Below are 16,862 nucleotides of genomic sequence, written 5' to 3'. Positions count from 1 at the left end.
TGCAGGCTTTTTCACCTTTGTTTTTCTTGATCCTATCTGCCCTTCTGTCTCCATTCCCATCTTTGTACTTCTTCCTTCAGTATTCTTTATCTGTGTTTTTTTCTATCCTTGGTTTATCTCTAACTAAAGTCTTTCATGACACTTAGTAAGTAACAGCATTGCAATATTTTCTGTTGCCACAACACTTTTCTGAGCTTTCCTTATTCTGTTGTATTTGAGATCGTTAGCTTTCTGGGACAGAGGTTTCCCACCACTATGTATTTGTACACCACCTGTTGCAGCAGGACCCACTTTTACTGTCTAAAACATGGTTAATACAGCTAGTACAAATAAATTATTAATTCCTAAATCATGGTGGACGCTATATTTTTCCTGCAATAATTCTTCCCAAATAAATAAATGCAACAAGTATGCCATAAATGCATAAGTAAATAAATGCAAGTGTTCTAGGTTAATCCTGAAGAAAATACGAATATGTGTGTCTTTGTATGGCGTCTGGCATCATGGTGTCTAGGTAGCGTGCTCTCTGAAGAGCTGCATGAAGAAGTGGTGGGAGAACGTATGTTTTTCCAAGAGCGCTGGCATGGCTAGAGTGTAAATGATTCTCATTGGGAGATGGAGGAATAGAGAATGGGGAGATGGCTTGTGGTCTGCCTTGGAGCACTAAGCATCGAGACAAGCCACTGGGAGCCACTTTTTTTTTTTTTTTATTCCTGAGCCATTGTTTCACCTTCTGCCTTTTCAGCATCCTTTCCTTGTCTAGTGACAGTCTCCTCTCTTGTCTGTTAGCTGCTGAACTGTGGGTCTGTCAGAAGAGGCAGTGTTGCTCAAATGACATCCCTAGAGAACTGTGTCCCTAAAGCATTTGTATGACAAATGGCAGCCAGCCCCACTGAGAGACTCATGGTGTGGAAATATCTAAGTGTACACACTACTGAAGGCTGGTTGGGGAACTGCAGCGCTTTGTCTTTCAGTTTACACTTTACCATTTCTTTCTTTTACAAATGCATTGAAGATGCTAGTCCTTCATGAATACTGAATACAAGGTTTTTGGTTTCTCTTTTTTTTTTTTTCCTCCATGATATCAGTATGAAGATCTCAGTAGGTGACAGCACATCACAAATCTTTCCCAAGCACTTTAACCGTTCCCTTCCCCCTCTCCAAAGGTACTGGCTGATATCCCAATAATCAAAGCAATCACAGTGCAAGTGGCTCAGCTGTTAGATGCTGGTGTGTGAACTAATGATGGCAAAGCCGCTGTTCTATTGTCCATAAGGGGGAGACTGTGCATAAGAGCTCCGGTCCCCTGTTGTCTCCGGGAACAAATGCCTGTGGAGTGGCAGCTTTGCAAAGTGAAATTCCAGCTGTAACTCAGTAGCCCAGGAGGCCAGTTGCCTAAAAATATGCCCCAGGGACAAGAAGGATTTTCCGAGATGGAAGAATAGCGGAGGCATAGCAGAGTAGTTGATGCAGAAAGGTGCTGCTATTACACAGCAGCCTGGGCTGGGTAGTGATGGAATTTCTCATTGTAGATGTGTGAGGAGGAGCTGTACTGCCTGCAGAGCCTGGCCTTGGTAGCATATGCTGGGCAGTAAAAACCTGGCTACACGGAGCCAGGATTGAGTCAAAGCTCTTCATGCTCCTTTGCCCCAGGCTGCCTGCAGGCTCAGGAAAACAGCTCTGCAAAAGATCAGGTTGGGAAGGAATTCTTCAGAGTGAAAGTGCTCACTTAAATTAAACAGCTGAACTTTTTAGTTGCCAAGGAGTTGTCCATTTGCCTTTAGGGAAATGAGGAAGGAGACTCATATTCTTTCTCTTCCTTAATGTCTGATGATTCTCACTGCAGTGGCAGCTGGTTGCTGGTTTTGCTTTCCCCGGGTGAACCCCAGCTGTGATTGCAGGTGCTGCTCCACTAGCTCAGAGCCAAGCAGGGACTTGCAAGCAGGCGGCCCATGTTGAAGTGCTTCACAGCAGTGGATACAAATGAATGCTAAATCTGTTCCCTGGTAAATGTTGGAACCATGTGAGTGCACTGAACCCCGCCGAGCTGCCAAACCTTCTGTCAAGCCAGAAGTTAAGTTGTTTTGAGTCTGTGTTCCCTTTACTTTCAATAGCTTGTAGTGTGTCCTGTAGGAGTGTAAATACGACTCCAGCCAGGCATGAAACATGCAGCTTGAAAGCCATGGCTTTTGAGAGGCTGGGTAATAGAGAGTGTGATTGTGACTCACAGGAGCTGCTTCTCTGCTCAGGCTGAAATGGGAAGAGTCTGGGCATGTCTACCTGCTGCCTGTCCTCCTCCAGGAGGAGGAGAGGTAGAGGAAGCCTGGCAGGGGCCCTGCTGAATTCACTTCACTGATGTAACTGCCACGGCAGGCAGGACTGCAGCAGCCCCTGTGCTGAGCACGTACTGATGCTGTAGGAGCAGCCACTGGAGTGACTGTCCCAGAGCGTGGACAGTGTCTGGTGTGTCAATGAGCCGTGTGGCTGGGAATGTTCCAGCAAATCTGCAGATTCCATTTGGGTTTGGGTTTTTTCCCACTCTTCTTGTATTCCTTACCCTTTCCACACTGTTTTTCTTCATCTGTGTATTTAAAGAAGTAAGGATGCTTCCATGTAGTTTTTCTTTCCACTGGCTCCAATTGGTGCCGCTGAATACCACTTATTCTTGGACTTGGGAACTAGCTCTTAGCTGTGATGAGATCTGGAAAAAGCAGCTGAAAGCCCTTCTGCGGGGTGAGGTGTGGGGAGGAGGGAACCCATTAGAGTGCAGCAGAGGGAGCTGGAGTGAATTTTCACGCTGATGAACATCAGAATGAAAGCCTTGACTGCTGCTGCGGTGTAATTTGGCCAAGCAAGTGTTTTCCAGGCACTATCAGCGCACATCTGTGCCAAGCACCAACATGGGCTGTTCCCATGATAAGCGTTTACCTCGGCAGTGGGTCTCATGAGTAATATCCCAACCAGACCAGTTGCAAACCCGAGGCTAGGGAGACTTTACTGTCTTACTGTCTTGCCATTTGTCTTCTCAGTTGCACCTGACAAACAGAGGAGAAGCTGAGCAAATATTCCAGCTGCGGTTTGACCTTTTTTTTTTTTTTCCAATTATGATTTTATTTTCAGTTTTAGATTTCTCACACATGCCTCTAGATCCACCTAGAAGGGAAAGGGAGTATGCTGGTGCAAGCAGTGAGAGAAGTGAGGCAGAGAAGTATGAGTGATCATTGTTTCTGCAACTGTGTTTGGGACAGTCATAAATTATCTCTAAGTATCTAAATTGGGGCTGAGGACTAAAGTCATTATGGGAAATGTCAAAGTGGTGGCTGCAGTGATGAATGACTACAAGTAAGAGCCAACTTACAACATTTTAAACATAGTGGAGATCCAAAGCAATAACCATCACCTTCAACACATCAGGCAACAAAGTTCCATAGAGCAAGATGTCAGGTGATACTGATTTGGAAGGGGCGAGGAGATACAGTTCCTGAGTAGGATAGGGCAGCAATAGCCAGGTACTCTGCGTCTCTGCTGGAACACTGAGCAAATTCCCCCTGCCAGAGCAGCGAGCACAGCCCCATATCTGCTGGGAAAAATGCGCCCGTGGGTAGGACAGTACCTGTGCTCACAATTTCCAATGAGCCTGTGGTTGAATCTGCGTTGGCCTCTCAGCATGGAGCGTCCCTTCAGCAGAACAAGCAATACGGTGCGGTGAAGGAGCAACTGCGGCTCCATGTGCGCTGGCAGGGAATTTCTGCTGCATCCCTAAGCTGTTCCCAAGACCTGAAAATTTCCCTCCTTTCTTTCAGAGCCATCATCAATCACTTCAACCCGAAGATAGAGTCTTATGCTGCGGTGAATCACATATCACAGCTCTCCGAGGATCAGGTAAGCCAGGCGCGCGATGACCTTTTTTCATGTTGATCTCTGGAATATTGGCATTTAGCAGTACCTTGTGCTCACTGGGACTGATGAAGTTGCAGCAATATGAGGAGTGAAGGTGGGACTCTTGTGTTCCTTGTTCGGGTGTGGGCGAGAGGAAGAGAAACAAGGCTTGCTTGAGCCACTTTTACGGTCACATGCAGACATCTTGGTCCAGGAAATGCAGAAGGATGGCTACAAATTATGAGAAGATGTAGCATTCTCAGCAAGTGTGGTTGCAGACCCTGAGGATGCTGGTGTTTAGGAAGGGGCAGGAAGCTTTTGGCAGTGAATTTAGTTATTGGAGAACTGTCGGGTGTAGCTTGATTTTCTGTGATATTGGGGAATTAGAACTCAGGCAACAGCTGGTAGAAATTTTCTAGGATAATTGAATTCAGTTGTTTTAGATGTTGAAAAGAGAAGATTTTTAATAAAAAGAGTAATAGGGTTAGGTTTTCCTTCCTTAATTTGGCCTGGTTTGCTCTCTTTGTGTCCCGCTTGTATTGCATAAATGTGTAAATGTGGCTATTTGAAAATAGGCTACTGTGCGTGGTCTCAGGAAGGGAAGAGTTGGTCTATTTCCCAAAATAAAATATTGGGATTATATGTTAATTACTCTTGGAGAGGTTGATGACTCTGCAGGAGCCCATAGTGGACAAAATACAGAGCTGCCGCACAAGCTGGGGAGATCGTCACAGACACAGCCGTGTCAGCACCTCTGGACCTTCTGGAGAAGAAGTTGTGCATGCAGTCTAGGATGGACGTCATCTGAGTCATTTTATATTGCTCTTGCCACCGGATGGGATCCTGTGCTTGTGTCTGTTAAAAGGCCTTGATCTGTAATGCACGTCTCTCTCTGTCCACAATATATTTTTATTCGTTACTTGACGCTAGCCTTCCATGCTTTCTACTAAGCCTTTCATTTGTTATCCTACTTGATTTTTACTATGTAACACCCCAAAGTCTCAGGCTGAATGTTGTACTGGTGTGGTGGGGGGGAAAAAAAAAGTGGACCCTACTGCTTTATATTCTCTTCTTGATATAGCTGGCTAAAAGAACACTAGTTTTAATTCACTCAATTTTTCTGTATTGTTCTACCTCTGAGAGTCACTGTACCCATAGCTGTGCTTTGTGATCGTTCATGTTATCACTCCTCATTTGCTGATGATACACTGATTGCATCAACCCAGGCCTCTAAAAAAGAAAAGCTTTTGATAGCCCAATTTGAAACTAGGGGCTTTGACAGAGAAGAATTTTGCATAGTTGTTAGCTTAGTCTGAGGATGGGAATAAGCTTTTCACTGTTAGCTCTGTGTAGTATTCATCCGCCAGCAGTTCAGAGAGGTCAGGTTAAATCCTTTCTTCCTTGTGTGTTATTCTTTAAATAAAATCTCTAGCAGCAGGCAGATAATGAAATCGGTGCTGATGCATGGAGCATTTTGAGGAAGATGACTAGGAAGCTGAAAGACAGCTAGATTTCTCTTTTTTCTTTTCTCCCTTCATGCTTGCTCTCAACATAAGGAGAACTTCAAACAAAGCAAGGCAATAATAGGTCCTGGTGAACTGCAGAGAAATAAGGGACATGTCAGTGTGGTGAGGGACTGTGTGGTCTCAGTGAGGGTGTTTAGTCAGTTCTGTGCAATTTACTGCACAAGGAGAAGAGGGATGGAGGCTTCTTGCCTCTACTTTCAATTAGCCAGCGAGCTCAGGTCTGTGCTGGACTGTGGTTTCCCCTCCATCAGCAGCCGTCCCATGTGGTGAGTACATGAGAGGCAGAGGTAGATGGCTGAGATCAAGGCCAGGGTCTGGCTTTTGTGGGGTAACGGAATTTGTTGTTTTCATTCTGTGTTAGCTCTTCAGCATGGGATGGGGAGGTTAAGCTTTCTTGTTGGCTGCTGCAGTCTTTTTTTTTTTTTTTTTTTCTTTCTTTCTAGATGTACCTTTCGTTTTTACATGTGTGTTCACTTAATTCCCCTTCTCTCCGTAAATATTTCCTACACAAAACCCATCCTCCTTTCTAGCCTTGTGTTTTTTTTTTTTTTTAAGTGTACCACATTGAAATATTTAATACTGACATTTAAGTTGTGTATCCACACACAGATACTACATTTGGGACTGGTCATTCCCTTGAGTTATTTTGATACTTTTGGGAGACTGGGAATATTTATTTTTACAGTTTTGAGGATCAAACTTTTCTTTTAATGAAGCTTTCCTTCCCAGATACTAGCCTTTGGCCAGATTCTCATACGGCTGATCATACTCCTCTCTGGTATCTGAGAATCTCCTATTAATCAGGCAGGAATGGCTTTGACATAGCTCTGTCTGAAGAGGAATTTCCAGCCACTCTGAGTTGCTTCCAATTCACTTGAACCTACTCGGCTTCCGGACTCTTACTTGAGCCTGTGTGAAACTTCCTATGCTGCTCCCTGACTGTTCCGGCATCCTGTTCATGTGCTAGATGATATATTAAAATTTTTTTAAAAAAATTTTTGTATTTTTAATATCCTTAAAAGTAGCTAAGTAATCAGCTGAAAGAGATTTTGCTTGCTCCTTTTCCTAATCCTATCGAAGGCTTTATTACCTTGTTAATCACTAATGTCCGTTTATTACCATTCTCAGTCTGTCATTTCAGTGCTTTCTCCTTTTTTATTTATAAGCATTAATGTTGACGTTATTACATGCTGAGGGGATTTGTAGGCTCTCGAAAATGATGAACAGGAGATTGTTTTAAGGATAGACTGTTAACCCCATTGTACATCTTCAGCCCTAAAGGTCTCCAGGAACCATAGTTTGAATATACAGATCTGTGGTCTAGGTAGGTGTATTTGGAAGGCTTTGATACTGCTTTGCTGACCGTTGTGGGGTTTATCCAGTGTTCAGATCCGAAATACTGGGAAGAGACCTTTTTCTTTCCATATTCTCTTGAGCAAAGAGTGGGAGATTCCCTGGAGTGAGCGAACGCCAGGGATCTGACGATGAGCCACCTCAGTCTATCAACACCAGGTGATCCTTGCCAGCGCCATTCTGCAGAGTCTACATGCCAAAGCAAACTCATAATCCTTTGGAGTTGTTAGCTGTTTTGACCTTGCTCTAGTTCCTCACCATGAAATGGGAGGTGTCTTAGCCAGTTATTGGCATCTTCCTTCGCTTGCTAATTTGTTAAACCTGACTTCAGTGTTAATCTGTGTTTTTGTGGTATTTTCCCTCTCAACATGTTTGGCTCTTGCCTGCCTCTCCTTTAAGGATTTGAAAGATGCTGCACAGTCAAAAATAGGGTTTGTTATTTACTGCCAATGTAGTTTTAGCTCTTCCATGCAAGTAATTATTCCCATGTCTTCAAAGATATTTGGGTCCCTTCTCAAGTCGAAGGGTAAAATAGCCTTCTGTGAAATGAATTCATAGGCTTATCTGTACTCTCCAGATGACCAGACTGCCGTGTACTTAACACACTGGAGGCAGCAGACTTTGTGATATCTGATCTGAGGAATTCCCAACCTGTTTTCCAGCAGAAGCAGTTGCAGAAAACAGGGTCAAGGCAGTGAGAAAACAGCAACACAAGAATTGCTCCAGAAGGGCAAATGCAGACAAGCAGAAAGACTGACAATGGAGGGTATGAGTGATCTGGATGGGGTCTCACATCTGCCTTTTCTGGATGAGAAAGAAGAGCTGTGTGTAACAAGGCAGCTCTATGCCTGGTTGTGATGTAGCACAATTATTCTAGAGAGGTTACAGTGAGAGGAACCCGGTACTTCTTTTGGTGAAATTTTCTTGGACCAGGAATGTCTTGTGGTACGTTGCATGCCAAGCAAGTCTTATGCCAATTTGCTGGAGAATTAGGTAGTAAAATTGCTTATTAAGGTCTCATTTTCTCTTTGGCATTTGTTCTCTCCAGGGTTTCCTCTCTAAGGGTCTTAAAACTGAGATGGCAGACACGTGGGACCGATGCTGCATCCTAGTCAGGAATATCTATGTGCTGTTTTCTCATAGAAGCCTCTCTTTCTTTCCAAACACAGCAGGGACACTGGGTACCTCTGGTTTGGAGGTGGCATAGACTTCATTGTGAAAGACTGTTTTGGACACCTGTACTGTGTGTATTAATCTGGTAACTGCAGATGAAAAGTTCTGGGAGCCAGAACAGATCGTGGTGGAAAACCAAGAAAACTGTATCACTTTTGAAATTGTGACAAATGAGTGTAATGCTTGGGTTGTTCCACACTGTAATACCTTTATAACTGAGGTAGCTGCAATCCAGCTCAGTCGAGCAATCTCAAAAAGCCATTTTCCCTTCTGTTTCCTTGAGGTTATACTCCAAATGCAGAATACTCCCCCACACACCCCTAATCCACATGGCCTTTTATTATCAGATGGGGCTTCGAGGGACTGACCCGAATTACAGCTCAAGGAGACTCGACCAGTGACTTGCACAAAAGGATGCAGTTGGTTTTAAGTGCCTTAAAGCATTCTAACTCTGACCCATTGGTGTAATGTTTTGTTCAACTGTCTCTGGTTTCTGTAACTAGCAGCAAAACCACTGGCAGATACAAAATGCTTTGTTCTTTTTTAGCACTGCTGACAGTGGTGTAAACAGTTAAAAGCCTGTTGGCATGTGTGTGTTTGGTATTTTTAAAATGTTGAGTACCATCAGTGCTAGATACTACTACAGTAAATCCTCCTAATCTCTTACATTAATATAACATGATGTGAGGGCTCCAGAAACACTTTAAAACGGTTTTGGCATAATGCTACTTCACTTCTGAAATGCAGTGAGCTCTGGGGTAGAAAGCATCAAGCTAGTGCTGTGGTGCACACAGTAGTAGGAATGTGAATCTCCAGCTACGGGGTCACCAAGGCAAAGCCCTAATTTGAAGTCATCACATCTTCGCAAATAAGGCAGGGATGTTGGGTTTCATGGTCTCATTACAGACACCTACTCACGATTAGTGGCTTGAAACAGATTTTATTGTTTAAATAGGAAGAGCTGAGCTGTACCAGGTGAAACTGGAATTCTCGTTTTAAAAAGGTCTATATAAGAAGTCTTCTGGAGTTGGCAAATTGCCATTTTGCCTAGCTGATAAGGGGGGGTTCTCTGGTTTAGGTATCTTGGAGGTTTTGTTTGTTTGTTTACCAGAGAAATATCCCTGCAATTTCCTAGTGTCTCAGACTGCTTTACACAGTGTGCCAGGCTGAATGGGTCTGAAGAGGCTTCAAGGACTGATCAGTTTGCTGCAAGGAGATTTGAAGCTGGAGGTGAGCTTTGGAGCAGTGAGTTCGTGCTGTGTAGTACATTTTATTAACAAGCATAATACCATAAACTCTGCATCATTGGAGAAGGAGGGACAACCTGAGGTAGGACGTTAGATGGACAAAAGAAGGGCTTTGTTTTTAAAAACACCTACTGCTGGAGAGATGTAACCCTGTTTCTAATTCAGTCCCAGAAACCCCAACAAGAAATGAGAGATACCCTTCAATTCCTTGCTTTCAGGCTGAACACAAGTGGCCCGGCATCCTGCCCGTTACTGCTAGTGGCATTTAGCTGCTCTGTGCACTCGGAGGCAGCGTGACCCTGGATCACCTTGGCTGCTCGCGGGGCAGAGGAGTCTTTCCACCCTTTGTGCATGGCAAATGCTAAAGGCGTGTTTTGCTTCCTACCACTTCTGTGAGCCTGTCCTCTTGGGCAGATGAGGGACTGCCTCAAAGTACAAACTGGTATCAAAACAAGTCTATTAAACTTCAAAGTAAGGCTTGCCTTCAGTTCTCATGGCTGTTTTCATATCCTTGCCTGGCTGTTGCTAGTAGCATAGGGACTGATAAGAGCCTGAAAACTGCTGTAGTGTAGGTGACCACTGAATGCTGGGGACTTCTTTTGGAAGAGCTGCTACTTGCTGCAACAGGGTGAAGTCTCCTGGAGCTAGATAAGTTTCTGTGCTGGGGCTACAGAGGCAATGCTCTGGGATGACAGTTATGAGCCCAGCTTGAACCGCAACTGGGAGCACACTGGGCAAGAGCCATAGATTTAACTTTGTGCTAAGCTCCCAGCCCATGCTGTGGAGACAGGCTGATGTTGCTCTAGTTCCAGTGCTTGTTCTGCACCCTTGGTGAAGGTGTTTCACAAAACACATCCCAGATACGTGGTAGATTTGTGGTATATGTGGTACTTAACCTGGAAAGGGGGCTGTGGATAGCTAGAGGACAGGGCTGCAGGCTGGGGTCTGAACTCCTTCCTAGCGTTCTACTGTGCTGCCTTGAGCAAACCTTGAGCCCTGTGTCCTCCCAAGTGAGAGGGCAGCTGGTGTGGAGCCCTTGCGGAGCCAGGCAGCGTTTGAAGTGCTGTGTGATCTGCTGGGGAAGGCAAAGCGATGTTACGGATTGCCGTCACTGCTAAGCGCCTGTGTAGGGCAGGGAAAGCTCCACAGAGGATTGCAACAGAATGATCAAAACAGTCTGCATTTATAAAGATTAAATTACAACTTTGCAAATCTACGATTAAAGGAGGAGCTGTCAACGGCTGGCTTGTGAGAATGCACAATTCAATTTGCATTTTGTAAGACTTCAGATCGAGAAGGTTTTTAATCCCTTGTGAAACAGGAACAATATACACTGGCTGTTGCCAGGTGCATAATGCATATAGATACCGTGCAAACTTCTTTCGTTGCTCTCTGTAAAGCTGGATTTATAGCACTGTACTTTGTTGCTCTAGTCCTGAGCTCCACCCTAAGCTTCCTTACACTCAGTCATCCCTCTGCTTGTGAATCCTAAAAGCAGACAGGCTGTAGCCTGCTGTGCCAGTTACAGACAGCGATGTGTCTCTGAGTAACCATTCCTGGAGTCAAATTCTCGCGCAAACAGGGACAGGCTTTGCAGTGACTGCCAGCCATACTCATTCTGGGGCTTCTTTAGGATAAAACTGCCTTCAGAGACTGCTACTTTTCCTTCTCTGTGGTAGTATCCTGCTGTAACAGATGATGTTTTTCTGCCTTCCTCCTCTGGATCCTCTAGCTGGAGCTGCAGCTGTTTCCCAAAAGTGACGAATTGGGTCATCGCTCTGATTTCAAAGTGGGAAGCAAATTGAGCTTTGCAGTCTCCATCCCTCCCAGAGCAGGAGAGTAAGTGTTGCCAAAAGGTGCCGCACCTGAACAGAGCTCCACTCAGCTGGAAGATTTGGTTTTTTGGTTTTCTAACGCTTGGCATTTGGACATTAAGACAATAAGTTCAAATTTCTTGTCCGTAGTAGGGAGCTCAAAGGCAAACCTTTTAATAAAGGAGAAGGTGGCACCTTTGGTGTGTGTCACTCTTCTTATCTTCATGAGAGACCCAAGGCAGGCAGTGGGATTGCTCAGGGAGCTGAGATGTGTCATTCAAAGACAAGCAAGTGGGGGGATGGATGTCCAGAGAGGTGGAACTGGGGAAGGTGGTTCTGCATCAGCCAGGTGCCAGGGGCTATAAATCAATTCCACTGCCTTAGTCAGAGGGCGCTTGGATTCCCCCATGGCTCAGTTAAGGCACAAATAAGCTCCTGGGGAGCTAAGTATTGCTGGCAGTACATGCTGTTTCAGCAGCAGTATCTGCCTCATAGCTCGCATGAGTGTGGGCCTGTGGAAGGATATTAATTCATAGCCTTGTGTTTGCTTCCACCTGAGCACCTGTTCGCAGGAGTTCCTCTTCCACTTTTTCCAAACCATGGATTTATGTTCTGCATCAATAACTGCTTCACAGCAAGACTTGCTAACAGGGAAAGTATATTCCAGTCTACCAGACAAGACGCTGATGAATTGGCCTGGACCACTGTCTGAAAGTACTTATTATAGAATTTCTGAAATAAGCTGATGTGACCCAGCAACCATCGCTTGCATCAATGTTAACTGGTGTGTCATAGTTCCATCAATGTTAGTTTAAACTAGGAAGCTTTTATCTTCCATGAAAACACAGATTAGTTAGGATGACCTCTGGCAGTAAGAGAATAAGTATAGAAAACCTGCTGGATATATCCTTAGCATTTGGAGAACAGAGTAGTTTCCTGCAGACTGACATCCAGTAATGTTTCCAGTATCCCCTGCCATATGCCTTATCTTCCTAGTTAGAAACTTTGCCACTAAATCTTACTTTGTGCAGAACCCAGCTAATGAAATACTGTGCTTAAGCGTTATTTGTGCACAAAACCCATCTTGGCTTCCCAGTTGTATTTTCCTCAACAGTTGTAATTCAGGAGATTCCATTTGGTTTTGAGTTGGATATAAAAACACACACAGAATGCTTTGAAATCTTACTCTTGGACTTCCTGACTTGTCAGAAAATGCTGGGTTAGGGCCTTGTGTAGAAGCCATAGAGGTGGAGAAGCGTTTATGAGTGCTTGTCTTCCCACTTGCCATGGCATGAACGAGCTCCAGTCCCGCTAATGACCGACTGCATCTCTGAGACAATGACAGCTGCTTGCAGTGAAATGTGATGACAGAGAAGAACACTGCATCTTTCTAGCAGTGAGATTCAGTGTCTGGGAGTAGGTTAGTGAGCGGGCATGATGTGGCTAGCTAACTGTTCTTGGGGTGCTTTGACTTTGGGAAGTTCTGTACAATCTTTTGCAGACTAAAGTAAGCTGCCCTGGAGCCCCATGAGGATGTTTACACAGGGGAAAGCCTGAAATAATAGTATCATGGCGATACTGTGAGAATTTGTTTCTCTGGGCACTGCTATCAACTCCCCTCTGGTTATATTTCTTCAGCAACATCTGTGAATCAAACTATTGCTTTTCTTGCAAGTTAGACACCAGTCTTTTCACTTAGGTATTGCATTGTCCTTTGCAGCCTCCTCTGTGCATTACTGTGAAAACTAATGTTCCAAACCCAGGACTAATCAGTCCATATGTGAATATGGAGATCCCACAGAGCCTACCCTCAGGTTTCTCTCGTTCTGCCAGCAGTTTTCCTTCTGAATGTTAAAGCTCAGCTGACTGGTAACTGAGTCTCCCTTCCAGCCCTCTTCTGCACTAGAAATAAATATACTCCTCCCCAAACCTAGATACCAGCCTTTGCTTAGCTGTGTCATCCTGGTGGTTTGCCAGAGATGGGCATCTGTCCAACTTGCATGAAATGTTGGTTGTTACCGTCACCCGAAGGTCTGTCAGTGAAGTAGGGATTTTATGTAACACACAATATGGATCTAGATGGAGCTTCACGTGACAGTATCTGCAAGGGTGTTTTTGTCTCTTTCATTTCTTAGAAGAGGTAGCTGTGAGCTACAGTACAGACTGTTTAAGGCTGTGTTTTGTTTGCAAGAAGTACTCTTTTTGTTGAACATCTTGAAAGACTAGGACAGGAGCAATCTTGCAGCTGATGGAAAGAGAAATGTGGATTTGCGAGGAAGCTGAGGTAGTCATGCTGGAACTTAGACTGTCTGTTTTGTTTTTACATCAAGGCTGCTTTGCTGGGAGTTTTCTACCCTGTCGTTACTGTTCCTGAAAACCTACAACCTGATGGAAACATCTCACTACAGACTCCTAGTTCTCACCTCAGCTATAAAGATGCGTGTTTCTATTTTAAGTGGTGGACCTATTTAATTACAGTGCCACCTACAAGTTGCTTTGTAGGCACAGAGAGGAAACTTAGGTCTGTTGCTGGGCTAAACTCCCCTTCTCAGGAGAATAAAAAGAAAGCTACTGTAATGCCTCATCTCAGCCTTCTTCGCAGACACCTGAGCATGACACACTTTTTGCAGGGGAGAATATTAACATGATCTGAACTTAATTTCTCCAGCTGATGACAGTTTCCCGCATCATCCAGTTCTTGCTGAGCTTTCCACCCTCAGTAGTGCCCAGAGGGATAATATTCCAGGACTGCTTGAGTCCTAAAGTGTATCTGTCATATGTTAGTGTCTCAGAACTAGGACTTAGTGATGCTAGGGCTGGGCAGTTAATGTGATAGTAAACATCTCAGTATAAAGAAGCGGGTCGTGGTACTGGGACCACTGACTGCTCCTGTCCCAGTCGCTCATCGGGAAGTCAGTTGTTTAGTTGAGCCAGAAACTCGTGGTCTTGTGTCAGCTATGCTGTTAGCTTGAGACACAGCCTGGTCCCTCATCCTCACCTGGAAACCCTTCACTTGAGTGAAGCACAGTTTGAAGATGGAAGCAACTATTCTGTTGGGGGACCGGTTTGGAGCTGTCATGCTTTTTGTACATGAGATCATAACTCACTGTGACCTCAGCTTACGCATGTCAAGGACAGCTTTTTCTGTGATGAGTTTAGAAAAGGTCAGGTTAAGATGTTTAAAAAAAAAAAAAAAGGCTGGTGGGTTTGATCCTGATTTTTGTTTAAAAAAAATGAAAGATGCAAAAATTTCAGAAGCCAAATGTGGGGAGTGGGAGGATTTTATTTTGATAATGTTCCCCTTTAAAAAAGAAAAGAAAAGAAAAAAAACAAAACAGAAGAAAAATCACCTGCCTGTAACTTTCACAAAAAAAAAAAAAGGCACCTGATTTTCCAGCTCCCAAAAAGGCTGTAGTTTAAAAGGTGAATCCAGACTCTGGAGTGTTAACCCTGTTTCCACTAACCTTACATAGTTGTACTCAGGTGCTCACAGGTGGCTGCAGATTCCTCTGCCCTGCCTCTTGATACTAAGTCAAGAACAGATGCTGCAGAAGTATCTACAAAATATTTAAGATCACACCTCTCCTCTGTCACTTGCTCTTGGAAAAGGTGATCGGATCGTTCTGCTGCGAAGTGCCGCTTCCTGGCAGAGGCCAGGGTAATGGCGAGTGGCATTCCAGCTGCAGCCATCTCTCACACTGTGTAGCTCCTACTGTGTGTTCCCTTCTCTCAAGGTATTGAATTGTTGTTCTGGTACAGTATTTGACTTGAGTTTTTCCCAGCCTTTGTTTCTTCCGTGGGGGACTGTGTGCCATCACGCTGCTGACAGCACACACATTTGAGAGGATTCCTTTACATGTGCCTCTTCTGGCATTTTACAATCCTATCTCTTTCAACATGTGATAGCAGAATATAAAGTAGGTCATTTTATTTCCTTTCTGCTTTTTTTCAGTTCTGCAGCTCTTGTGATCTTTGAATTCTTTCTGAATATCAGACAGTTTTGGAGACTCATGACTGGGAGAGTTCAGCAGGCTCCTGAAGCCTCAGTAGTCACCTTGGGATTGGACCTTAACAGAGCACTAGGGACATCTTTCTTTGTAGCCTTTGTGTGCCATGGATACCCTGTTAATTAGTGCCCTTGACATGTTTTAGAGAGATGAGAAGGAAGAACGATGGCAGCTTTCCTAATGCACAACCATCACTTGCTGCCATGATGTGTCCCATGGCTGCTGCCAGCCCTGCCCTCCTGTTCTCTCTGAGCTGATTGTAGCTGGCAGTTGTCGTCTAGAAGCAGTAAACCAACTGAACAGCTCTACTTATTACCATTTATAAAAATGCATCAAACAAAAGCTCTAGGCACAGTCACAAGTCAGTCCTTAAAAAGGCATATGGAAAGAATTTAGTCCTTCCTGCGTTGGGCCAGTTCAGAGTATTGTAGATTTACAGCCCCAAAACTATGAAGTGACTGAATTTTTCAACTTGCAGGCTTGCTTTTCAGTTTTATTCATACAGCCCAAGGTGGTGGAAGCGTTGGGCTTAAATTACAGCACTGTTTCACTGAAACTCCTCCTTGTGAATGGTTCTCAGAACTGTAAGATCAGAGGAATGCAGAGATGTGGCCCCCTTCAACTTCTGTCCCTTCGTTTCTCAGCAGGATAAGTGTGGTAACAAATTCCATGTTAACCCAGAGTGAGAATGGACCCCTATGGTTTATTTCACCTTAAAGGTGTGTTACTATGTGGTCAAATGCATGCAAACTCCAGATTTTGTAGAGCTCTGAAATGTGAGACCGACTTGGAGATGCAGAGAGACGTGGTCCAGAGCTTCCACCCATGCTGCCTTCTAGTGGTGGTTGATTCCTGAGGGGACTGCTCAACTGAAAATGCCTGCTTAGCTAGGAAAAGTCAAGTTGAACTTGTGTGTATTAGTATAATATAAGATGCGGTTTCTTAAGAAATTTGTTAAGCAAGCATGAAATCCTCTTCGAATGTAGTCAAGAATTCAGATGTGAGAATAATACCAAGAGGTCAATGCAGCAGCATTTTGGAAAGAGCAGAGTTTAGGGTTCCTATTAAAACAAAAATAGTTGTGCAAATAAAATTACCAGCTGATGCAGTACAAATTAGTAGGTTTAAAATCTGGAGAAAAAGCAGCTGAGTTATTAATCCCTGAACTGAAACCCTTAAGTCCTTTTAGTGAGTGACTTCTGCTTGTCATCTAATCCCTTTGAATCATGGGAAACACAGACCCAGAGTTGCTGTGTAGTAAGAGGAAATGTAACCAGTGAGCTAAATAAATAAATTGATTAATTGGCAACAATAAGGGAGCTGTGTATCCACTGTATCTAATTGCTTTTTTATATAGTTTTCCTCTAACTTGGTGGAAGACACGGCTTTGTGAGTTGCACATGCAAAAATATACTAAAAAAACACCTCACCAAGGCTTTGAACCTGGTCAGAGATTGTTGTGTGGATCATCTTATATTGCTTTGGACAGTCTCTAATGGGGACATTGCTCAGCCAAGCTCAAGTTATGCAATAGAAATTCAAGCTGAAATTGAACACACCTCAGAATCACAGAGTAAATCAAATCTCATTTCCTTGCTTGCAAAGAATGTGGGCTGTGTGGGCTTTCTTCCTCCTCCTCCTCCTCAGCAATTTTTATTCTACCAGGTCAGAGCTACATTTTCCTTATGAGAAATACTGAGTGACTTCCCTGAGCCTTCTTCAAAAACTCATCAGAGCTATTACTTTTGAAAATGTTTGAGGTCCAAGAGGCACTTGGGAACACTAAATTCTCACACAGGGATTTTTAGGCTGTAGAACAATGGTGTCCTCCAAGCACTGCAGAAATCACCATGGAGATGATAT

The 16,862-nt window shown here is 44.1% G+C and overlaps 1 protein-coding gene across 4 annotated transcripts in view; it reads left to right on the top strand.

Annotated features, from left to right (window-relative positions):
- Window positions 1-16,862, top strand: part of ARMH3 (armadillo like helical domain containing 3) — a 129,848-nt gene that overhangs the window by 91,863 nt on the left and 21,123 nt on the right. For all 4 annotated transcript variants that reach the window (XM_065638488.1, XM_065638491.1, XM_065638489.1 and 1 more), the window contains exon 24: window positions 3,804-3,882. In XM_065638488.1, coding sequence (XP_065494560.1) covers window positions 3,804-3,882 — 79 coding nt within the window. The remainder of the gene's footprint in view (window positions 1-3,803; window positions 3,883-16,862) is intronic.

Source organism: Caloenas nicobarica, chromosome 7 (assembly GCF_036013445.1).
Source record: "Caloenas nicobarica isolate bCalNic1 chromosome 7, bCalNic1.hap1, whole genome shotgun sequence".
NCBI classification, from domain to species: Eukaryota; Metazoa; Chordata; class Aves; order Columbiformes; family Columbidae; genus Caloenas; species Caloenas nicobarica.
This window is presented reverse-complemented; position numbering and strand designations above follow the sequence as displayed.